Source organism: Mobula birostris, chromosome 26 (genome assembly GCF_030028105.1).
Source record: "Mobula birostris isolate sMobBir1 chromosome 26, sMobBir1.hap1, whole genome shotgun sequence".
Taxonomy (NCBI): Eukaryota; Metazoa; Chordata; class Chondrichthyes; order Myliobatiformes; family Myliobatidae; genus Mobula; species Mobula birostris.
Window position 1 is genome coordinate 51,596,217 of NC_092395.1, and position 26,416 is coordinate 51,622,632.

The 26,416-nt window shown below is 41.5% G+C and overlaps 1 protein-coding gene across 7 annotated transcripts in view; it reads right to left on the reverse strand.

The window, feature by feature from the left end:
- The window catches only part of LOC140188122 (polypyrimidine tract-binding protein 1-like), a 37,230-nt gene extending 12,128 nt beyond the window's left edge, over positions 1-25,102 (reverse strand). Inside the window, exons 1-9 of one of the 7 annotated variants that reach the window (XM_072244098.1) lie at positions 24,950-25,102; positions 23,794-23,824; positions 9,406-9,487; positions 9,121-9,296; positions 6,809-6,955; positions 4,169-4,336; positions 3,365-3,475; positions 2,754-2,946; positions 942-1,016 (exon numbers count right to left, since the gene is read on the reverse strand). In XM_072244098.1, the coding sequence (XP_072100199.1) occupies positions 942-1,016; positions 2,754-2,946; positions 3,365-3,475; positions 4,169-4,336; positions 6,809-6,955; positions 9,121-9,296; positions 9,406-9,487; positions 23,794-23,824; positions 24,950-24,957 (991 nt within the window). In that variant the 5' untranslated portion in view covers positions 24,958-25,102. The remainder of the gene's footprint in view (positions 1-941; positions 1,017-2,753; positions 2,947-3,364; positions 3,476-4,168; positions 4,337-6,808; positions 6,956-9,120; positions 9,297-9,405; positions 9,488-23,793; positions 23,825-24,949) is intronic. The other 6 variants (XM_072244093.1, XM_072244091.1, XM_072244092.1 and 3 more) reach the window with 6 other exon arrangements.
- Between the last annotated feature and the right edge of the window lie 1,314 nt (positions 25,103-26,416).

Sequence of the window (26,416 nt, forward strand, 5' to 3'; positions counted from 1 at the left end):
TGGTCCTGACTACATGAACGTCAAGACCGGAGGACCTACTTAAAATGAGCAGCAGGGGTAAAAGGAGTCAACTGCGTACTAATTAATTAAGTGGTGGGAAAATGAATATAATCAAATCTAATTCTTCGTTTCCTAACCTAAACAGGGTTTCCTAACCTTTTTCTTTAATGCCAGGCACCCCTATCAGTAACTGAGGGATCTGAGGACCCCAGGTTTAGAAGGTCAATCAGTAACAGCACGGATATGCAAAGGGTAGATCTACATCTGAATAACGTCTGTAAAAGGCTCTAGAAGTTAACAAGGGAGAATTGCTAACAGTCCACACAGGTTTTAGCAAAATCCAAAATGTATTTAAATTTGCCTCAGCAGGAGGAAGTAGAAGGACAGCTGTGAAAAAATACAGACAACATAAAAAACTGGTAAGGTTCAATAGCAGAGATGGCTCAGTCAGCTGGGCTGAAAAATAAAAAAATGGAAGCACAAGAGTGGAACAATGCAGCAAGGCAAGGCAATAAGCATTAAACAACAGGCTACCAAATGATGGGGAGGAACAAAGGAACCCCAGCGATTCAATAAGCTAGGGTTGTTCTCAATTAAACAGGAGGGCGAGAGGAGATAATTCAGTAAGTTTGAAGGGAGCCTAATCTGGTGGAGAATGGACATTTTAATCAGATTAAGTAGAATGGATATTTACTGTTTAAAATACTGATAATTTACTATTAAAACACCTGCTTTAGTCAGGTACATCTCAGAATGAGAAATTCTTGGATGTGGGAATCAAAATGTCAGATAATGAAAAGCAGAGCTTAAGAGTGGACTTGGTCACTCCTGCTCTTGGTTTTGTTTCAAAACCTGCCTGGTCATTCATAGTTCCAGTTCCAAATACAAAAAGTTTGGCATGCAGTAAGCTTGGAGATAAAATTCCTAAGTTACCAACTCACCGGCTTGCTGGAACGCAATACCAGGAGGAAAACCAGTTCCACCTCCATAAGGCGAGGAGATGATACCTGGTGCACCTGGTAAGAAAGCAAGCCTGCATGAGCACTTCTAGTAAAATAATGGTTTTTACAATCCACCCCTTTCCGTTACCTCCTGTTTAATGTTTCAAAAACACTGGGATTCTATCAAATATATTAAGTCACCAAGCAGCCATCTTTCCAGAACCTATGTAAAAAAAAACAAGCATTCTCAAATGTAACTAAAATGTTAACGGGAGTTTCAGTGTGAAATCTATCAAGAGTTAAATTTAAACGAGGGGAAAATTCTCAGGAGAGCCTTCAGGATAAAGTCTGTACTTTGATCATAATACAAATTATGAATATAAGTGTTTTTGTTTAAGTAACAGTCACATTAAACACTGGAGTTACAACAAGGAAAACTCTAACCTGCAAAAAGGAAAAAAAATGTAGTGAGTAATTTCATTGTTTTATGATAGTATTTGAGACAACTTCAGGACCAGCTGGATTATGCTCCATAGTTTGCAATTGATCAATGAAGCACCCAGTTAACAGTTATACATCACTCTGGAAATCACTAGCTTCTATGAAACAATGATCCAACACATTTCTACACTTACGCAAGAAAAAAAAACTGCTGGAAGAACTCCACAGGTCAAACAGCATCTGGAAGGTCAAGTTTTGATCACTTTCTTATAGAAAGGATGTGATCAAACTGAAAAAAGTGTAGAAATGATACAAGAGGACGTTGCCAGGACTAGAGGGCTTGCATTATAGGGACAGGTTGGCAAGGTTAAATCTTTATTCCGTGGAATATGAGAATGAGGAGTGACCTTATAGATGTGTAAGATGAGAGGCATACATAAGGTGGATGCTACCAGTCGAAACTGGAGGCATAGATTTAGGGTGACGGGGAGAGGGTGGAAAGTATATGGAACGAGCTGCCAGAGGAAGTGGTTGAGGGAGATACAATAGTGCCATTAAAGAAGCACGTGATATGTATATGAAGAGGCATTGTTTAGAGAGACATGGGCCAAATGCAGGAAACTGGGACTAGCTGGACGAGCACTATAGTCACTATTGACTGGGCTGAAGGACCTGTATCCATGCCATACTGCTCCAATTCTATAAACAGGAAGCTCTGCATCTATAACAGAACTACAGCTGGGAGGGAAATCAGATGCTCGATTTTCTGGTAAACAAAGAAAACACCCAATTACCTGAATCAGTTTTGTGTTATAATTTACAATATAGCCTTAAAATTAAAATAAACATTCAAATCTCTATTGTAACTTGAACAGTAGGTAACTGCTGTTTAAGTTTTAAAAAAACAAACTTCAACAAAAGTAGTTCAATGCAGGACAAGTGTGGAATACCTCTCAAATAGAGCTTTTAGAAACTGCTTTCAATCAACATGGCTAAAGTGATTAAGCAATTTCATTAAAAGCACTAGAATAGACTTTAAACTCTTAATGCTTTTAGATTCTAGTTCCTCATAAGGGTTTGAATATAGCAACCAATTCTCAGACCTGAGGCAGGCCAACAAATAACTAACTTCTTCTCTAACCATGAAATCTAAGGAATCATAATTACACTGCTGGACCAAATGCTTGAGTTAATTTAAGAGCTAAAGATTTTAAACTTTAAGATTACAGTTCTAAATTATGCACAGCACCCACCACAAAATAAAACAGATTACAAATCCCCATTAATGATGAAGGCTCACCAATGTGTAAATATTAGCATAGAAACAGTCACACTCACACACACTTAAAGATTCAGAGAGGGTGTATTTACCTAGTAGGGAGGCTTCCTTACCAAAAGCGGCCATGGTTTGGTCTAAGGTAGGTTGGCTGTCACCAGATGGCAAGTCAGGACGTGTGTAGTCTCTACTTTTATCATTATTGTACTTAACATTAAGGCTAGTCAGCTTAGAGAAGTCAATGCGCAGAGTGCAGCAGGCATTATAGATGTTCTGTCCATCCAAGGCCTAACAGAAAAGGTACACACTGGAGTTACTGATACAGTATTTCTTCTAAACACACATAAATTACTGCAAATTCTATTGTATCTTAACAGTAAATTCAAGTAGACCTGTGGCTTGAACGGATGGGCAACACCTTAGACAATATTTAAACTCTGGTCTACATGGAGTTAGGTGCAGTAGTACAGCTAGTTTCAATGCTCACTACCTCATGGGTAGGAGATATGCTATGTAATTGACCTCAAAGTCAAAGCACTGTACCCCTGCCACATTTTATCATGAATAATCAACAATTAAGCAACCAATGGGGAGAGCTCTTAAGAATATGGCCAAGTAAAACTACAAGCTCACTGCATACGTGAAACCAGTATTCATGAAGGATGACATCACGGCCTCTAGCTCGTTAGAATATACTGCAACATACCAGTTTAGCATGTTGTGCACTGGACCCATCAGCATATTGGAGCAAGGCCTGGAACTGGTTATTCTTTGTGAAGGTAATGATCTTTAATACAGTGCCAAACTTGGAAAAGATCTGCAATCAAAGAAAAGAGTCATAGAGTACCACAGCACAGAAACAGGTCTTTGGGTACATCCGATCCATGCCAAACTATTATTCTACCATAGCCCTCCATACTCCTTAGATAGAATTTATAACTTAAGTACTTATGCAAAACTTACAAACGAAAGGGTCATTAAATCAAACATTTCAATGAATAGACGATTGTTGGTCCATTACCCTGTGCCCTTGCTACATAAGGTTCTTACCACGTGTACCACTGTGTTGCACTACACATTGCATTAAGCTTCACTGAACTCTCATTATCAATTTTTACCTTATCAACACACCAAATATGACAGCAGACAAGCATAGAAAAGCAGACACACTTCAACCAGTGAATTACAAAATTCATTTCGAAGCACTGTAGACATACCAGCATGCTGTCATTTAGAAGTACTCAATTTAGAAACTTCCAAATTTCAAGCATTTGCACCCAACCTGAGATCTCTTGCATATGTGATCATAGCAATTTTCCCTTAAGTAAAGATTTTTAGAATTACATTTACCATATTGGTTCTATTCAGAAATCCAATTCAATAGCAGTTGCAAACAAATTGGACCAACATCTCTAGTCCCACAATATCCACTTTTCACAGGGTCCCAGCATCACCTTTCAAAACTTTATGGAGGAACAATTTCTAGCATTAAGTTCTAAGTTGAACTCACCTGGTGCAAAACATCAAGAGTAACTGGATAGAAGAGATTTTCCACAATGATTCGCAGAACAGGGCTCTGGCCAGTGAGATTGACTGCAGAATCTGGGACACCAGTTCCAGCAATTGCCATATTTGCACTCTGCACAGCATTTACTGCCTGAAGAGCAGCTTGCGCTCTCTGAAAAATTGGAATAGAAATTTTGGAATACTTAGCCTTTGTTATACTAGACTCAAAATTGTAAAGTACAGAAATGGGTCCTCAGGTCAACCATGACCACATCAAGCCTTTCTGCTCCATCTACACTAACCCCACTTGCCTGCATTAGAAATGTATCATTCAATGCTGTGGCTATATATTTAAATATCTCCTAAACAGCATTTTATCTGTTTCCACCATTTCATCAAGTAGCACACCCTACCTTTACTTTCAAAAATTCCTGTTAAACCAACTTATAACCTTAAAACCATGCTCTCTTATTTTTGATATCCTATGTATAATTGTATTACATGCATCAGTCCTTCAATGAGTCTTCCTATGAAGTTTCACTTTAAATCATAGCATAGATTAACAAAGGCAAGGCTTTGTGCATGGGAGATCATGTTTCATGAATGTGATTGAGGTTTTTTTTTGAAGTCACCAAGGTTGTTGATGAGGGCAGTGCACATAGATGTAGTCAACATGGACTTTAGCAAGGGCCTTGCTAAGTTTCTGCATGGCTACTTAATATGGAAAATTGGACTGCCTGGGATACAGGGAAAACTAGTCAATAGGATGCATAATTAGCTTGATGGCAAAAAGCACAGGATGATTTGAAGATTGTTATCAAGAGCTAGTGATCAGAATGGGGAAGAAATGTGATTCAAGTGACTTAGACCATGAAATGATTGTTCGTGCCAGATAGGGTGGTTTAAGCATGTCAGAAACTGCACACGCAAGTCTCCAGAGTTTACTGAGAATGGTGTGAAAAACAAAAAAAAAAACAAATCCAGTGAGCAGAACTGTGGGAGAAAACACCTTGTTAATGAAACAGATCAGACGAGACTGGCTCAAGCTGACAGGAGGACAACAGTAACTCAAATAACCAAGGTGCAAAACAGCATCTCTAAACACATAACACACAAGTTGAAACTTGAAGTGGATGGGTAACAGAAGCTGAAGACCACATACCAGCAGTGACTCTTTTACTAGGTACCTAATAAAGTGTAGTTCCCCAAAAGTAGTGTGACAGATAGACTGGATAACGAATGCTTTTGGGAAGCTGGCCTTACGTACTCAGTTCTTTGACTCAATGATGGTGAGGCATTACGTTGCAGTTGTACAAGATGTTGCTGAAGCAACATTTGTAATAGTGCTCAGTTTTGGTTACCTTGTTACAGTGAAGTTGCCATTAAGCTAGAGAAAATTTATAACTACATTGCCAGGACTCGAGGTCAAACAGGCTAGGATTTTAATCACTGGAGTTCAGGAGACACAGATATCTTAAGTGGTCTGGGCATAAACAAGGCGAATGCGATGGCAGCTTCTTCAAGCTCATCTGCAGAAACAGCTCAATTTCTACCCTTATAATGTTTCTTTTTCCCCCTTTTCAAGGTGGATGTGTCTGTGGCCTTGACCTGCAGCTGCACTCAAACTGTGGTTCTTTACAGCGATGGTTCCCACTCCTGACGCTCACCAACCAGCCATTTTTCAACATCCCAAGGTCATGGCCTAGGTTAGGGCAACTTCGGCTTTGCCAATTCTATGCCAGTAGTGCCAACTAAAGCATCGTGGGAGAAAACAGAATACCAGGAACAGTGCATCAGCTATCAGAGGCCTCTGTACTCGGTGAACCACAGCCCTCTCTCTCAGTGGGGAAAGAGTTTACTGCTGATTCTCGTCAGAGATCTCAGAAAAAGCGGCGCAGCAGACTTCAACACTGTAAATCAGCGAATTGGTTTGTTTCTCCCCTCCTAACAGCTCCCTGCCCCTTTATGGGAGGAGAGTGCGTAGCACGTGGAATTGGTCAGGTGAACCATTAGATTTTCTGCATTGCAGATCATGGTCTCTCTAGGGGCCATTAATATTGCTTGCCTGGTGGATGCTGATGCTTTTTTTGCTGAAATATGTGGGGGAGGGGGGGGAGGGAGGGTTGATGCTTTGTTGCTGCTTGTGTGTGAAAGGAGAGAAGAAAGGGGCTTTGGGGTTCTAACGTTTTTACTTCTTTGCGGTACTCTTCTGTTTTCATGGATGTCTGTGAAGAGCAAGATTTCAGGTTGTATATTTTATACATTCTCTGATATTTAAATAGAATTATTGAATACAGCCCTACTACCCCACCCCCAAGAGTTGGGGAAATCAAGATCTAGAGAGACTTCACAGGGACCCGAGGAGTAACCTTTAGAATACACAGGGAAGCCTATACACGACCTCTACATACATAAATAGACTCCAACAATTTCCAAACCACTGAGGTTAGGGTAACTGGCCTTTAATTTTTGTCCTTTTGCCTTCCTCCCCCCCTTGAAGAGTGGAGTGAATTTGCGATTTTCCAGTTCACCAGGAAGGTGTCAAAGGGTGTTTCTTTGCTGCAGGACAATGAAAGTTACTAAATTACACCCGTAAGTTACCAAATGGAGCAAGCTGGCAATAATCAAGCAACATAGTACTCACTGCCTGATTGGGAGAATTGTCGGTTTTCAGTTCCTTGTGGTTAGAGTACTGGATGTAGACAGGATGACTTCTGAGGTACGGAGTTACAGTGCCATAGTAGCTCACCATTGTGTTAGCAGCTTCTTCCGTATTCATTTCAATGAAAGCCTGAATCGTGCAAACAAATCAACTGAAATATAAGTAAGCAAGTTCACTGTATCATCTACAGAATAATTAAGAACTGCACTCCAGAAAATTGAACCAGTACTGACTAAAGTACAAGAAAATAAAATCAAGATGTTTGTATCTGCCACAATGGAGCTCCACTCTTGATTTTAAGATTGTGAATCTAATAATTCTATATACTCTTAAGCTGGTATGAAAAATTTTCTCTTTAGCAGAAACTATCTGCAGAGGCATGGGTTTAAAATAAGTTCAAAATAACTAAGCATATATTATACAAGTGAAACTGATATTAAAGGCCAAAGGGACTTTCTACTACAGGGAAAAAGTGTTGATATATATTTGGCGATATGAGTCAGTTGCACCTTTCCTCATTCCCTGTCACGGCCTGTTGAGCTTGAACGCAAGTGAGGTCATTACCCGCGTGTCATCCATGTCAGCGTGGGAAGGAGATCAACTCCTCGAGCTTGCATATGACGGCGGGCTGAAAAGTGTGTTTGACATAACATCTCTGCCGGCATTCTGGATCAAAGTCAAGGCTAAATATATTGAGATAGCCATGTAAGCACTGAAAACGTTGCTTCCATTTCCAACATACCTCTGCAATGAATGCAACGAAAACTAAATTGTGGAATAGACTGGACATAAGGAACCCCCTTCCAGTATCGCTGTCTCCCATCACCCCTCGATATGACCATCTTGTTGCAGGGAACCAAGCCCAGGGCTCCCACTGATTCAGCGATATTGGTGTGTAGCAATGATTTTATATGTTCATATGGGGAAAATATGTGCTGTGTGTTTAATATCTAAATGTTACTTAAAATGTTATGATGCTATTAACTTAAGTGACAAATAACTATATAACCATATAACAATTACAGCATGGTAACAGGCCATCTCGGCCCTTCTACTCCGTGCCGAATGCTACTCTCACCTAGTCCCACTGACCTGCACTCAGCCCATAACCCTCCATTCCTTTCCTGTCCATATACCTATCCAATTTTTCTTTAAATGATAATATCGAACCTGTTTCTGCCATTTCTACTGGAAGTTCGTTCAACACTTACTTCAAGCTCCCCTGATAATTGACTTAGCACTATACTCATACATGGAAAATATGCAGTGTGTTCAATATTAAATTCATTAGATAAACCCTTTTAGAAACAAAATTGAGAGTATTAGCTACTTATCACCTATATTCCAGTCGTGATTTACACACCCACCACCCGAACAGAATCACCAAGAAAAGGGGTGTGTGGAAAATTGGCAAGTCATGCACGCACACAGGTGACCGCGCAAGGCTTCATGGTCATTGTAGTCTACCTCAGGGTAAACACAATGTATTTGACTGCTACTCTTGTGCATTGGCAACCCTACCCCCACCCCCCCGGTCGGCCAGTCCGCAAGTATATTGTCAATATTAAACCGGTCTGCAGTGCAAAAAAGGTTGGGGTCCCCTGTATTTGACGACATAGAGGTTGAATGTTTCTTTGCTGTAAGACCAACTACAATCAGGTATGCCAGCAACTACTTTCTTAGCATGCCCTCAAGTGAGAAAACAAACTGCTACAAATGTACTGGCTGTATCCTACCTGTTTGCATCCTACAATTCGAAATCAAGAATCTGTAGACATTTGAGAGACTTTGAACTTTTACTGTGCTCATGGACTTCTTCATCAAGTTATGGTATTGTTGCACTGTTGTAACTATATGTTATAATTATGTGGTTTTGTTAGTTTTTTTCAGTCTTGGTCTGTCCTGTGTTTTGTGATATCACACCGGAGGAAATATTGTATCATTTCTTAATGCATGCATTACTAGATGACAATAAAAGAGGACTGCGTGTCTTCATAATCTAATCTAATGATCTTTGACTTTTCCACCATCCAACACATGCCATCTTCTGGCAACTACCTTCTGACGGGAAACAGAAACTTGATGTCCCGTACCACCACATTCAAAACCCAACTACATCTCATCAGCCATTCAATTTTCAAGCAAACCTATGCAAACATTTATATAGTGTCATTTCTGTGCCTATGCCTGCATGTGTGTTGGAAGGACCAAGATCCCAGGGTTCTGAACCACAGGTACACTAAATATTTGCTTGGAGACACAAATCAAAAAACTAAAAGGAAAACAACACCAACCTGGTTTTTGCCTTTAAGCATGAGAAGATTTGTTACTTTTCCAAAGGGCAAGCCCAGAGAGATAACCTCTGCTTCAGTTATGTCATTGGGAAGTTTACGGATATGGATGACTCTGGATGGCATTATTCCTGAAATTCTGTTTTCTCCTTTGAACTTTTTGCTGTCGTTGCCATTGGCTGGAAAAGTTTAACAACAATGTGAAGGCACTAGCATTCTCCATGTTATAATCGTAACTCAGTTTTCTACAAATCAAATGAGTAATATGCAAAATGTTGAGATACTTACTGTACTCACCAGAGGGAGTAGAATTGCTCATGATATAGGGACCGTTAGTAGCACAAGCAGATAGAAGCTCGTCAGACCCCCGCTGCAAAGAGAAAGATAATTTACTATTGTTTCATATGGTGTCAAGGGAGCGCGGCCAAGGACAAGCAACAATTTATTGGCAGTTTGTAAATGATCATCGCAAACAAAAGACAAGCAAAGGTGTGGTGTTAGAATGCAAAGTCGGAGCAAGGTCGAGGCATATTCAACAGAGCCAGGGCGTGCGAGGCAAAGGAAATTTGGGGTCCATCCACATACAGACTGAAGCTTGATCGATCTAAGCACCAGGCCGATTTGCAAAGGTTGGGCACAGGCCGAAATGTGGTGTCAGGGTCCAGGCACAGAGCACATTGATGCAACAGGGCCTGGGTCTTAGAGCGAGGAATGACCCTATGTTTGGACGAGTTAAACGCCAGGCCAGATGGATCAAAAAGGAAGGGTGCTAGGATCAGAAATGAGGGCTGGGCCAGTTCTGCCCGCTGCTCAGCAACGTTTACTCTGCTCTTCACTATACTGAGACTGTGGACCTGCTCTGAGCTTAGAATCTGAGATTTTAATTTTGTTCTAAATGCTATTTGCTTACTTTTGTTGCATAATGTCTTTTCCCCACCTCTCTGTACACTGAGTGCTTGTTGGACTTCTTTAAAAAAGTTTAAAATGGATTATTTTGGGTTTCTTATCTGTTGCCTGTAAGGAAATGAATCTTAAGGCTGTATAATGTAGATATACTTTCATAATACATGTGCTTTGAACTTTAGACTAGCAAATTTTGTAAATGCAAAGTTACCAATATTGTGTAAAAATTTTCCCCTTGATATGCTGAATATTTTTTGTAGTTTGCATTTATAAGTGTACAAGTTGATCCCTCACTGAGAAAACTCAAAACATTAACTCTCTGGATAAGGGCATACTACAGCAAACATATGGGTTTGATTTAAAAGAAATGGCCTAGGCATTGATGTCTACAGGAGGCAGAGATATTGAAACAAGGCATTTTATCCAACCAAGTGCTAAGTAAGCAAGTCTACAAACCGTCATCAAAACCCCTACTTCTGCAGATTTGAAGCTGGCTGCCAACGAGTGCCAAATAATGCCTCAGAACTATGCTCAGATATAGCAATTATGGATTCATTGCCTGGACCCTCAAAATACAGAAAAGCCTACAAAAAGTAGTGGTTAAACAGGAAATAGTTCTCCAAGTAACAGAACCATTACATGGAACATGGAATAATGGTACCCCGTATTTCTGTAGCCCTGCAGAAGCATACTATACGTTCCTCCTAACAAATGCTTTTCAAACGATAATGAATCATGAGGTACTACAATTATAATTAATGAGTTCGATTCAGCAGATCACTGGGCACCCATGAGACATGACCCTTGAGCACCCAAAATGTACACATCAACAATGGCATGGAATGATTAATCCATTACCAATTATAATCAAGCAATCACCATAATCAATCTTCGAGACAACCTGTGCTACAACGAATGCCGAAGGGCACACTAGGAATAGCAATGGACATGTAAAATAAAGGTGCCAATATGGAGTAACTGCACTATAGGATCAAATGTGCTAATCTGCTTGCAGCAATTAAGTGACCCATAACCAAAAGCTCGACAATCCTGCCATCTCGTTCTGAATGGTGGTGTGTGCCACCACCTGGTGTTACTGTCCACCCCATACAACATCCTCATTTGGAAAATTTGCTACGTCTCCTTTGACCTTTACTAATTTTCATGGATGTGCTATAGAAAGCAACCTATCTAGGTGCAATACAGTTTGGTGAGGCACCTGCTTTACCTATGACTGCAAGGAACCGCAGACAATTGTGGACACAACTCAGCACAACATAGAAACCAGCCTCACCTCAATGGACTGTACATACTTCTTGCTGCCCTGGTAAAATAGCTAGAATAATCAAAAACCCACTCCCTCCCCTTTTCCCTCTTGTTGGTCAGAAGACACCACGTACTTTTTCTGTAACTAACTTTATTCAGCATTCCTATTGTTTTGCATTATACTGTCTCAATGCACTGTTGAAATGTATTGCTTTGTTATGAACAGAATGCAAGGCACGCTTTTCACTGCAAGATGGTGTTTGTGGCAATATTAAACCAATTAACCAAGTTTTTCCCCTTTCCTTCGAGGACACTGAGTTAATTTCCTGGAACTCCCTACAGCATCGTGGGTATATACACTCATGGACTGTGCAGTTAAAAGCTGCCTCATCTGCAAAGTGGGCATGTGGCCAAGTGGTTAAGGCATTGGACTAGCGACCTGAAGGTCGTGAGTTCAAGCCCGAGCCGAGGCAACGTGTTGTGTCCTTGAGCAAAGCACTTAATCACAGTGCTCTGCGACGACACTGGTGCCAAGCTGTATGCCCTTCCTAATGCCCTTCCCTTGGACAACATTGGTGTCGTGGAGAGGGGAGACTTGCAGTATGGGCAACTGCTGGGGTCTTCCATACAACCTTGTCCATGCCTGCACCCTGGAGACTGAAGACTTTCCAGGCGCAGATCCATGGTCTCACATGACTAACGGATGCCATCCTGCAAAGTCCACATTTCTTGAAAGAATAAAAATAAGCAATTAAGCAGCCACCTCAAAGAGGCTGCACACAGTTCACAATGAATGATAATGCATGCAGTAATGCCAAAAGCACTTGAGTAGGTAATCAAATGTTCTGGATCCCTGGGAAAAAAACCTATAGGACCAAAAGACATGGCATGATTTAATCGCTATTTGATTAAAAAATGTTTTCATGGTTTGATGTGCATGCAGTACTGGGTATTGCAACAGTAATTGGGAACAAACAGTATTCCAGCTGTTATTACCGAGAACCAGTTTTTCCCTCTAGCCAAGTTGATCCAATACAAAAAAAAATTCTTTTTTGACAAAATTACAAACAAGGTGAATAAAGGAGATGCAGGTGTGCTGTACTTGGATTTTCAGAAGGCCTTTGACAAGGCCTTTCACATGAGGCTGCTTAGCAAGATAAGAGGCCCAGAGAATTACAGGGAAGTTACTAGCATGGGTGGACCGTTGGCTGATCGGCAGAAAACAGAGTGGGAATAAAGGGATCCCATTCTGGCTGGCTGCCAGTTACCAGTGGAGTTCCACAGGGAATTAGTTGATTTGTGGCGAAATTTGCCGATGATACAAAAATAGGTGGAGGAACAGGTAGTGTTGACGAAACAGAGCCTGCAGAGCTACGTAGATAATTTATGGGAATGGGCAAAGAAGTGTCAAATGAAATACAATGTTGGATAGTGTATGATCATGCACTTTGGTGGAAATAGTAAATGGGCAGACTATTATTTAGATGAGGAGAGAATTCAAAGTGCAGAGGTGCAAGGGGACTTGGGAATCCTTGTGCAGAATACCCTAAAGGTTAACCTCCAGGTAAAGAAGTCGAATGCAATGTCGGCATTCATTTCTAGCAGTATGGAATGTAAGAGCAGGGATGAGATGTTGAGGCTTTATAGCTACTCGTGAGACCACACTTGGAGTATTGTGCGCAGGAATGAAAGGGTGGAAAGTCTGGCAGCTCTTGGGCTGTATCCCCTAAAGTTCAGGAGAATGGTTGGGGTGGGGGTGGGGGAAGAATCTCATAGAAACATTCCAAATATTAAAAAGCCTGAACAGATTAGATATGACAGTTATTTCCCATGGTAAGGGAATCTATGACAAGAGGGCACAACTTCAGGATTGAAGAATGTCCACTTAGAACAGAGATATGGAGAAATTACTTTAGTCAGAGGGTGGTAAGCTTGTGGAATTTGTTGCCATGAGCGGCCGTGGAAGCCAAGTCACTGATTAGGTTGATTAGCCAGGGCATCAAGAGGTATGGGGGGGGGGGGGGGGGAGAGAGAGAAGCAGGGGAGTGGGATGACTGGAAGAATTAGATCAGCACATGATTGAATAGTGGAACAGATCTTGATGGACCAAATGGCCTACTTCTGCTCCTACATCACATGGTCTTATGGTCAATACAGGTACCAAATCAAACACCCAACAATGTGGAAATTGGCCAGCTCTATTTACACAAAAAGAGCAGGACAGATCCAATCTAATTCCCATTCAATCTACTCTTAATTGTCAAACTAATTCAGGATGAATTTAATTTCTGGATCATTGGGACCTCTTTTGGGGAAAGAGTGACCTGTACAAAAAGGACTGGTTGCACTTGAATCCGAGGGGGACCAATATCCTGGCAGGGAGGTTTGCTAAAGCTATTGGAGAGAGTTTAATCTAGAATCGCTGGATGGGAACCAAACCAAAAAGAGGGAGGAAGGGGCAGTTGGCTGAAAGATTGGAGGATAGGCAGGTGATAGAGAAGGGAAACACTCAGACTGATGGTTTGAGATATGTCTATTATAATAGGAGTATCATGAACAAAGCGGATGAGCAGAGAGCTTGGATCAGTACTTGGAGCTATGATGTTGCGGCCAATATAGAGACTTGGATGGCTCAGGGCAGTTATGGCTACTGAGTGTGTCAGGTTTTAGATGTTTCAGAAAGGACAGGGAGGCAAAAGTGGTGGGGACGTGGCACTGCTGATCAGAAATAGTGCCACGGGTGCAGAAAAGGAGGAAGTCATGGAGGGTGGAAGTTAGGAACAGGAAGGGGTCAATAACTCTACTGGGTGTTTTTAATAGCCCACCCAACAGTATCAGGGACATCAAGGAGAAGGGTGCAAAAGAGACTTACAAGGCTGTTGCCTGGATTGTGAAGCATGCCTTATGAGAATAGGTTGAGTGAACTTGGCCTTTTCGCCCTGGAGTGACAGAGAATGAGTGGTGACCTGATAGAGATGTATAAGATAATGAGAGTCATTGATCACGTGGATAGGCAGAGGCTTTTTCCAAGGGCTGAAATGGCTAACATGAGAGTGCTTGGAAGTAGGTACAGAGGAGATGTCAGGGGTAAGTTTAAAAAAAAACGCAGAGTGGTGAATGCGTGGAATGGGCTGCCAGCAACAGTGGTGCAGGTGGGTACAATAGGTTCTTTTAAGGGACTCTTGGATAGGTACATGGAGATTAGTAAAATAGAGGGTTATGAGTAACCCTAGATAATTTCTAAAGTAAGGACATGTTTGGCACAGCATTGTGGGCTGAAGGGCCTATATTGCGCTGCAGGTTTTCTACGTTTCTATGTTCAGGGGACATTTGCGTGGTGTTCTACATTGGTACATTCCAGTGAGACTGGGAAAGGACAGTAGGGTACAGGAACCAAGGTGTACAAAGGCTGTTGAAAATCTAGTCAAGAAGAAAAGAAAGGCTTACAAAAGGTTCAAAAAAAAAAAAAAACAACAACTAAATAATGAAAGAAATCTAGAAGATTATAAGACTAGCAGGAAGGAGCTTAAAAATGAAATTAGGAGCCGGAAAGGGCCATGAGAAGGCCTTAACGAGCAGGATTAAGGAAAAGACCAAGGCATTCTACAAGTATGTGAAGAGCAAGAGGATACAACGTGAGAAAATAGGACCAATCAAGCCTGACAGTGGAAAAGTGTATATGGAACCACAGGAGATGGTGAGGTACTTAATGAATACCTTGCTTCACTACAGAAAAGGACCTTGGCGATTGTAGGGATGAATTTCAGTGGACTAAAAAGCTTGAGCATAAAGACATTAAGAAAGAGAATGCGCTGGAGCTTTTAGAAAGCATCAACTTGGATAAACCATCGGGACCGGACGAGATATACCCTAGGTTACCATGGGAGGCAAAGGAGGAGATTGCTGAGCCTCCGACAATGATCTTTGTATCAATGGGGACGGAAGAGGTTTCCAAGGTTGGAGGATTGCAGATGATGTTCCCTTATTCAAGAAAGGGAAAGTGAGTCTTACTGCAGTAGTTGGTAAGTTGATGGAGAAGATCCTGAGAGGTAGGATTTACAAACATTTGGAGAGGCACAATATGGTTAGGAATAGTCAGCATGGCTTTGTCAAAGGCAGGTCGTGCCTTACGAGCCTGATTGAATTTTTTGAGGATGTGACTAAACACAATGATGAACAGATAGAGCAGTAGATGTAGTGTATATGGATTTCAGCAAGGCATTTGATTAAGTACCTCGTGCATGGCTTATTGAGAAAGTAAGGAAGTGTGGGATCCAAGAGGACATTGCTTTGTGGATCCAGAATTGGTTTGCCCACAGAAGGCAAAAAGTGGTTGTAGACAGATCATATCCTGCATGGAGGCCAGTGCCCAGTGGTGTGCCTCAGGGATCTGTTCTGGGATCCCTTCTCTTTATGATTTTTATAAATGACTTGGATGAGGAAGTGGAGGGATGGATTAGTAAATTTGCTGATGACACAATGGTTGGAGGTGTTGTGGATAGTGTGGAGGTTCTGTCAGAGGTTACAGCGGGACATTGATAGGATGCAAAATTGGGCTGAGAACTGGCAGATGAAGTTCAACCCAGATAAGTGTGAGGTGGTTCACTTTGGTAAGTCAAATATGATGGCCACACAACATCACTGGCCTTACCAATGAGTTTGTTGATTTTGTTGGGTGTCTGCTACCCTCAGCCTACTGCCCCAGCACACAACAACAAACCTGTTAGCACTGGCCACCACAGGCTCGTTCAAAAGACTTAAAAGTTCGAAGGCTTAAAGTCATGAGGACATGACTATTTTTGGTGGGGGGAGGATGTAACGCCATAGTTAAAATTGTATTTCTATTGTTATGCTGTTAGGTTCTACTGTTATTTTTTTCAGCAGTTTCTGACGAATGGTTTCACGAAGGAAGCACCAATTCACCAGTTTGTTCGTGATGTTCTTTGAGGGAAGTTCGACCTGTGGCTGGTGATGGGAATTCAGCATTGAGTAAAGCGATACCCCAAAATACTACAGTAACAAGCTCCAACAGTTTGTGTGCACATTCAGCCTGATTTAACTGCAATGGGCCTTTTTCTTTTAACTTGGGTTAAAGTTGAAATATCTGTAAATGTACTTCCACTTTAAATGTTATGCAGTGCAAGGTCTGTTTTTCCTGGGGAATGATAACTTTGCACAGGTAGCATCTACACAGCATTCATCACAATTTCCATTCTCTCATCGGAGCACTTAAGCTTTCCTGTTTGGTTGAACCCAAATCATACCCAACCAAGACATATTAAAGGTGGCCTTCTCACCATAATCCATGCAATGCAGAGTCACATGCTGTTAGCTAAGTTTATTACGAGCCTTTGAAAAGCCCAAGCTCTGTTCAACCGTGACACCTGTGCCACATGATAGTCTCCCAGTACCGAAGTCACCAGAGACATGGAGTCTAAAGGAGGCAGACGAAGATGCCATGACGCACGATCCAGGAATAGAAAATGACTCTCTTACAGATCTTGAACCCTATATGTTGAGTGAGCCTCATCTGATAACTCAATCTGAGTTAAATGACCAGGTCAGAGACTTGGATTTGTCAAAGGCAAAATCAGAATTACTGGGTTCAAGGCAAGAATGGAATCTATTGTCACCAGGCACAAAAATTTCCATGAAGGATTTCGATATTTGAGACAGATGCTTCCTGGAATAACTGAGGCCAAGATTAAACACAGAAACATCGAAAATCTACAGCACAATACATTAGAAATTACCTAAGGTTACCCATAGCCATCTATTGTTCTAAGCTACATGTATCAGCCTCCATCACTGTTGCTATCAGCCCATTCCGTGCACTCACCACCTTCTGCGTAAAAAAACTTACCTGACACCTCCTTGGTACCTACTTCTAAACACCTTAAAAGTGCCCTCATGTTAGCCATTTCAGTCCTAGGAAAAAGCCTCCGACCATCCACACAATCAATTCCTCTTAAGGAAGGCACTTTGCTGGTCCACAAATCAAATGGGTCATCAATGACAGGCAATTTTAAGAAATTCTAGCAGGGACTGGAGAAAATCGAATGGAAAATATTCAAGGACGTTGCTGAAAATTTTCTTGGCAACTTCAGAGCACCAGACTCCAAGCCTACAAAACATTTCACTAAAGATTCATTTTGTCTTCCCATTTAGACTTCTTCCCTGCAAATCCTTGCACCATTAGCAGTCATGGAGAAACGGTATTAGGGTAAATAGAAAGCACCAATGCTGGCTGATCATTGTTATACACTTAAACAAGAAGCCTCAGACACCAAGCACAAATCAAAATTATCAACATTTTTAGCTAAGTTGAACTATGCAAAGTGTCAGCACTGCTATGCAATTAAATGCACATTTCTTGTTATGTGATACAAGCAGTCTGAAATTAAAATTGTATTCATCTTCCAACAGTCTATCATAACCACAAAACATTTCTGTGGAACCAATGCTTTCGAAAAAATTGCTGTCCAACGTAGTTGGGATATTAGTGTACTCAGGGAGTCAACCCTCACATTAACCTTGGACGACTGGGTACTCTGCCCTTTAGAAATTTTTAGACCATCAATGTGAATTAACTTGTCCCAGCAAAGGTATTTGAACAATGTGTAAACGTGTACAAAGGAAACAATGTCACTGTCATTGTAAAAATTGTATTTAATTTGTAAGTGTATAAAAATGTGATGCACTCGAGTTTGGAAGATTATACCAAAATGGTCTTTGACAGGATGTCTGTTGTGAAGGGGAAAAGACTTTCATATACACCAACTTCTCCACTGACTTGATCACTATTACAACTTACAAATTCCTATGCTAAGACCAGAAGTGGGATTGTCCACTGTGCTTACCCACATAACGTGTACTGCTGGGATGCAAAAAAAAAACAAACACACACACGCCTTGCCTCAGATATGAAAATACAGCTCTCAAGTAGCAGTTAGTGCAATGCTACTACAGATGCAGTGACCCGAATTCAATTCCCACTGCTGTCTTTAAGGAGTTTGTAATTTCTCCGTGATCATGGGTTCCCTTTAAGAGCTCTGGTTTCGAACCACTTTCCAAAGCAGTATGGGTGTAAGTTAATTGATCACATCAATAAAACTGAGTGGTGTGGGCTCATTGGGCCTGACAAGCCAATTATAATGCTGTTATCTAAAGATAAAATCCTGCAGAGTATAACAACATTGTCTTGAACGCCATTATATAGTTGTTGCTCATGGTGAAATGCCAATCCTTGACCCTACTTGTACAGTAAATCAAGCTAAACAAGTGCAAATGAAAGACATTTGCAATGCTAGACAACTAGATAAACAAATCTATGAAACAGGACCATTAGATTTGATTTTTCCTCCAATCTGAAACAGTGGAAGTTAAATCATGGGATTGCACTTTAAATAATATGCAGATGCAACAGGCATTTAATACCTATGCACAAAATCTCCAACATCTTTGCTTGGAATCAACTACAGTACTGACTCAAAAGGAATGGCAAATTCTTCAGGCTAACAATTTGTGCTTGTCCTGTGATACTTCAGTATTGAAAAGCTACAGAATCAGAACTGGCTATTCTAAGGTAAACAAGAGCATGTATACTCTTTAAAAGGTTGCAACCAAGAAAAGATTTCAATAGGCAATTTAAACTCAGCACATTCCAAAGGATTTAACACAGTGGTGGAACATCCCAAACCATCGCAACAGGATAGTCATGGATTGTTCTAGACCTTGTTGATGACCAAAAGTCATTCACCACATCCAAACAAAAACTATCTCACTTTCTCATCAACTCCCAATAAATCTGAACTTTGCCTACATACTAGGGTATATTACCAGCATCTTATTAACCTACTTAACAGTACATTTTCTGACAGAAACCCAAGAATCATACAAAGTAAATGAAACTTGGCAAAGACAGCACCAGATATCAGGATTACAGTTGGAGCCACTAACTGCAACTGATTAATGGAAATATCCATTTCACTGAATGTATACAAGAATCTATAGTAGTAGAGCAAATACTTCAGTGAAAGTAGCGTCATAACAAATGAATGTTAAAATAAAACACACCGCTTCGTTAATATCTAAATAGTAAATATTTCCTTAAGTAATGCTGTGGACATATTTAACTATTCAACTCACAGGTAAAGCTGGGATAAGGTTCATCTCCCAGCTGCCAGCTGAAATATTAGCTTTGACTTTGAAACACTAGCGGGGAGATTCAATACTTCCCCTTAGAGCATTCAGGCAACAAAGGAAACAGACAGAGTAACGTAACCCCATGAAACAAGAATCAAATATATAATACTGCCCTAATTGTCACTACTAGATGTGAGTTTGGCTATTATAGCTCAACAGCAGTAAGGCCAGGCAGCACTCAATGCCTCTTTTGGCTTCAACAGAATTTTGCCCTACAAATATGAAAAAGAAGAATACCAAACACCTGCTCAATCGTATCTGGAGTGCCAAGTATTACTATCTCCCTTAATACTACAGATTAAACAGGTGACCATTTGAATCCACCGTGAATATAGCTTCAATGCAGATACTTCAATCATTGGGTTTGGCAGAGTGCTAAATTTGCTGACCTGCAACTCAGACCTCAAAATGCTTCTTTGCCTGCAGCAGCATTCAATTCACAATTGTCAAGTGGAAGATCAAGATAATACTAGCACTACTGCAAAAATAAGTGAAAATGGGAATTCCCAAAGCCAAAAATGAAACTACACACAAACTCCACTATCCGGCAAAGGGAACCAGCAAATCATTTTTAAAACACCAATAACTAAAAAGCACCAGTTTAATGACAAGATAAAAATCAAAGTACGTTTCAGAATATCAAAATTTAAAAAAGAGCTTTAGAAAAATTTGTTCTCACAGTCAGCAAAAAGTGTACACAAAAGTTGTTGGCATAGCAATAGAAACTTTTGCTACCAAAACCAGAACTAAAAAGGGGTGGTGTCCAATTACAGAAAAAGCTATTCAGGCAAAATTAATCTCAGCATAAACAAAAAAATCTCAAACCAACCATCCCAAACTAATTTGAATATGCCACATGACTTTTTAAATGTATTAAATACATTAAGGTATTTAATATGTCTTTCATAGCCATTAGTCTAGTAACCAGCTTGAAGTGAATATCTATTTCTGACGATTTGAGAGCATACTATTAAACAACTTCCTAATTTATCTCTTCAGCAAAATGTAGTAGAAATCTTCTACATGGTTTCTACATAACACACACTTGATTACCGGCTGCTCTTAGAACCAAGGGAAAAAATGTAGTCCAGAGTGCTGTGCAGTAAACCAAAGCCTCTTAAATAGCTTTAAAAACATACAATCCTCCACTTAATTTTAGCTACTTCCTCAATGAAAAATCCTGCTCTTAGTAGAGATAGAAGTCACAGGAAATGGCCATGAATTATAGCTTTCTGTAAAAACAGGACACAACTCATTGCCAAAAACTGCATTCAACAATCTTCTGCCTGAGTATCCAAAGAGCACATGACCAATTTTCAAATCAATCACTTTGAGCAACTTCTGTTCAAGACCAAAATGATACAGCTTACCATTCAGTATTACAAGTGTCTATGGTGAGTAGGATCAAGAGAATCCCAACGCAATTTGTACATGTATACAAGAGGGTAGCTAGGAGAGACTGGAACTATAACCACAAATGTGGGAATGCACCTGGAGCCAGAGGAAGTGGGTGAGACATCAAATGAGTACTTTGCATCTATAGTTGATATTCCTTTCTATGCCTTGGACAGCATCCTTTGACATTTCTTTAGCATGTTCCATCTGTTCTTCGAGGCCAAGTTGCTAGCTCAATGCTCAACCCAGCATGGACGGAAAACATGCAAGGAGTCGGCCAGATTCGAACCCAGGACCACTTGTCTCGAAGTCTGGTGCGGATGCCACTACATTTCCAGCCAGTGCCACATATCAAACAAGCACTTAGTATCCAGACTGATCATGTGTAAAAACTCTACAGCTTCACATGAATGTTGCCATGAATTAGCGATACTGCTACAAGTTTTTCATTACACTAGTACATCCATTAATGTGTGCATGTGACAGCAAACTTGACTTTGAAGAATGACATGGAGGAGAATAAGATTAAGGAGGGGTATACTGATATTCTAGGGCATAATGATAAAGAAGAAGATTATTTCAGTTGGCCAGTCAGTTTAGCTCAGAATCAGGGACAAGGCATTTGCAACTATAAGAATAACCAAGACCTTTTCCAACTGAAGGCCAAAGAATACAAGAAGAAATGTAATTCAATATCTTATTCAAGAGACAATACCAGAAACGGGATCTGAAGAAAAAACATTCAGCATTACTGACAAAACTATGTCAGGAGAGAGGGTGAGAGTAGATGTGGAAGGAAATCATAACTTTCCTACCACCCCCCCCCCCAGATACTGTCTGAATGCTTCCAATATATTTTGTTTCCGTTTCACAGTGCCCCAGGTATTGCCTCAGCAATTATGAGGCATTTTCAATTCTGTCCTCCTCTTCATTGCATCTGCCTTTTAAGGACACTTTTACAAACCACCACACTGAACAAACACACCAATGATTAAATGCACTTGACAGGATCAACCAACCAACCAAAAAAGTGCTTTACTGAGCAAGATGCTAAATACACATTTGCTGCAGCACAGTTCTCCATATGGGATGAAAATCAGAGAAACCTGACCAGCACGATGACAAAAGGAAGTGCCTGTAATTTTCATACTATGAAAGCACAAAAAGAATGCTCTTCGTATTCGTAGTATGTTTATAGTAGCATTTAGTTTTTTTTAAATACTTCCATCAAGTATTCTTTTTCAGAGGCTTCATGGAAGTGCAATATAATTAATGAGCCCGACATTAGAAAAGTGATGCCTGCCTCAGTAGAGGTCTACAGTAACTTGATACAAAATATTCAATATTAATGGAAAACCAATAGGAACTGCCTGATAGCACCTTCCAGATTATTTTGAAGCGCCTTCTGCTCTCAGAGGAACTGGATTCACAAGCCTAGTTATACCAAAGAACAGTACACAACTGCAAACCCAAATCCACATCAAGCCAACTAAGTTTAAATGCTGCATTATTATAGGACCCTCTGCTGAAGGAAAACCTACAGCAATATACGAGATGGAATACTGAAAGTCACATTATAAAGCGACATCATATGGAAGTTAAACAGAAATAGATTAATAGAGTAACACACAAAATGTTGAAGGAACTTAGCAAGCCAGGCAGCATCTATGGAAATGAATAAATACCAAAATAAAAAGGTGGGGAAAGAGTAAGAAGGATAGCTAGAAGAGGTGAAGGCAGGTGAGTAGGAAGGCATCTGATCGGAGACGAGAGTGGATCTCAGGAGAACGTGGATCCAGGAGGAGGTTATTGCCAGGTGAGAAGAGGTAAGAGGCCAGAGTGGGGAATAGAAGAGTGGAGAGGGTTTTTTTTTTTTAAAAACCAGAAGGAGACACCAGGTTGGAGGCTACCCAGACGGCATTGCTTCTCCACACTGAGGGTGGCCTCACCTTGTCACAAGAGAAGGCCATAGACTGACATTGGAATGGGAATTAAAATGTTTGGCCGCCAGGAAGTTCCGCTTTTGACGGGTGGGGTGGAGGTGCATATCAAAGCAGTCCCAAAATTTACAACATGTCCTTTCATTCTATTAGATCAGATTTGGTGTTTTCTAGCAGGAGCCCAGTGTTTGTATGAAGAGCTGGTTAGGAGAGCTCTTGCCATTTGATGTGGTTTCAGTTTTTTATTTGGCTTTAACTGGATCTATTCTTGGGCCCCAGCTCTGCCTGCCTTTGTTGGCTATGTAGAACAGTCTGTTCTACAGTACCATTCAGTTTGACAATTGGAGAAAAAAACTGAAAATGTTGGAATTTTGTGCAAATGCAGAAATTGTACTTGGTCTACAGTAAGATGAACTGTTTCTCTGCTTTTGGTTGATGACCTTTCACCGACCAAGAAAAAAAGTGGTTCTGAGCAGAGACATTTACAAAATACTGCTGGATCTAAGGAGTGCTGTTACCTACAAGTAATTATCTACAAATACCAGGGTACTTCAGTTGCTCTGCTCTATATACAACCTGAAAGAAAGGGCTCATTCATAGTTTCTGCACTCCAAGCCTGAAGAGACATGTCACACTTCCAGAGATGGCATCTTGTTCTAGAACCTTGCAATCTTAATGAAGGCGAAATTAAGTTGGTACATTGAATATCCTTACAAGAAATCAATGTTTGCAATGGAACTAAGTGGTTAGTGTAGAACATCACTAGCTCTCATATTCCACTTGGACAGAGCAACAAAACTAAATCCAATATTAAGTTCTAAAACTACAGAACTTTAGCATAAATGTAACAATGCAAACAAGACATATGGTGTAAAGTGCATCTGTAGAAATAATCCACATTACAAATCAATCATGTAAGGCTACTTAAGTGGTGCACCATAATTGCTAAATTAAAAGCAAAACCTACCTTTGTACCAACTGCTATATCTTGGACAATGCTGTAGAAAAAAAACAAGTAGTTAGAAGACACGTCCATAACATCACAGGACAGTTAAAATAAGACAATATTACGCGTTAAGGGGAGGATTAAACAGACTAATGCATCTAATGTGATCGTAGCTCTACCACTTTATTCAAATTTTCTATTCTGGGTTGTGGAAAAGAAAATATCTGATCACAACTTACAGTACTAACTTCCAATCTCATTCTAGTTAAATTCAAGATAAACACCTTCCGAACACATCCACAGTATAAACTTCAGGACTACTATTTAAATTACGTTTTATTCTGTGGGAACATTTTAGAATTGCTGAATCTGACAAACGTGCAAATAAAGACGACATTTTACTTAACTCGGGGCCTAATAGATCACTACAACTATATAGTTCACAAACTAATTTCAAATATATAGCGATATGGCACAGGAAAGCAACACCTATTCTCAAACTCAGCCTTCCCTACCGACTTCAGAGAGAAAAAAAACTCTCCTTCCAAAACACAGCAATTTCCCTGCATCGAGGCAAGACTGGACCCATAGAATCGTAATCAACCCCCCAACACCAAAACTGCACAAAAAAGTTGTACGCACAGAAACCTGGAGGAATGAATGGCGGGGGTGGGGATTCGAGGCAGACTAGTGGGAAAGATGCGGGAGATGCCGGACAGAGGGGAGGGGAGTGGGCAAAGAAAAAAGTGTAAAGCAGGGCAGAGGGAAGAGAGAAAAAAATAAATTCAACACAAGACACCACATACCTGATACCGATCCCCCTACAGCTTACGCCCCCTCCCCGCACCGTGGCGCCGGTGTCTCCTGAGCAGCGGCCTCCAGCTCTGCCGCCATTTTGCTAGCTCAGAATGGCGACAACGGTCCGGCTCTCTTCCTGCCTCACTATATAACCGCCGCTTCACATCTGGGGATACGAAAGTAGTTGCCGACCGGTAACGAGGTGCAGGGCGGCAACACGAAGCCCAACACCACATGCCGGGCCTGGAGCGCGGCTCCCTCCCCCAGCTAACATGCCGCGCACCCAGAGCGTTGTGGCGGACTGAACACAACGTACAGAGCACAATTGACCCACACGTGGCCTGCCTTCTCCGCCAGCGGCCCGGAGCTCAGCACTTACCCGTCCATTGCAGAGCAGAGAGCGCAGAAAGAAAAACCGCGGCTACCACGGCCGACCTCCGAACATATACCTCCAGAAAATGGCGCCACGTCAATCTTCACTGTCGCCGCCGCCCATTGGTGCTTGGCGAAGGAGGGCGGGACGCATCCCGTCAGCTTCTTGAGCGATTGGGTGAATCAAACCGTAAACGTGGAGCATCATGTCAGCGGGCGTCTCGCGGCGGAAATGGTCGGTTTCCGGTGGGCGACAGTGACGACGTTGGTTACTCTGGCATTTTCTGACACGGGGGTAGGGGAGGATAAAGAAAAGAGAGACGGGGTGTGAGGGGCAAATAGGGAGATGGGGGGGTGAGGTGAAAGAGACGTGGTGTGAGGGGCAAATGGGGAGACAAGGGGGTGAAAGAGACGGGTGAGGGGCAAATGGGGAAACCTGGAGGGGGGGGTGAGTGAAAGACGTGGTATGATGGGGAAATGGGGGGGGGGTACTGAGAGTGCACTCGTTGGGGCCAAGGGGACTTTAGTAAGGGATGGAGTTACAGGGAACAACAGGCGACGAGGACTTGGGGGAGCATAAGGGGAGTTGCAGTGACATTGCCAACTCCTCATATGCTTTCTTTGGACACGGGGTGGGGGAGGAGGTGGAAGAGATGTAGGGGCAGGCCTGCAGAGGCACGGTGTAAAGGGCATAAGTGGAGACGTGAGGAGGGAGCAATACTGAGATTGCACTTGTTGGGGATGGGGGGCGGCTTTGGGAAGGGATGAAAACACTAGAATTAAGTAACATAGGAGAATATCTATGGTCCAAACTAGGAATAATCAATGGTTCAGAAAACACCACAGAAGATTTGTGAGGCAGATGGGAGGGCTTTACTGTCAGAGGCCTATATTGTGCTCAACTGGTAAAGGTACTTTGCCATACAATCATTGGGTGCAAGTACAGTCCTCATCCTACATTGAAGCTGCTAACAGACACCTGGAGCTTGATCTGTAAAGCGGTGTGACCCTCTATTATTCCTATTCTTCACCCAACTCTCCCGTCACCCACCTCAGCAATAAACATTGGATGTGTGGTTATGAGGCAAGGGAGAACAGGGTGGAGGGAAAGAAGATTGTGCATCTGAATGGTGGGGCAAGAACGATGTGAGGGCTGGGGTTTGCATGTTATTGGTGGCTTGCTGCCTGGCATCCAGCTCTCCTGGCAGGTGAATAGGGCAAACTAACAGCTAACTTATTTCAAAGTCTCCATGACAAAGCCAAATGAAAGTGACTCTCTTTTGAGGGTGGATAAACTTGTGTGTCAAATTATAACCTTACCATCAGATTCAGATCCATTTTCCTCCAGGGACTTATGATCCAGTGTGTAATCACTCCCCACGTTTCAACAATACCTCCCTGGAACTATCCTGAGGGGGAGTGGACACATGATGACCAGTCATGTTTACAGAGCCCACACAAGATGCATGGGAGT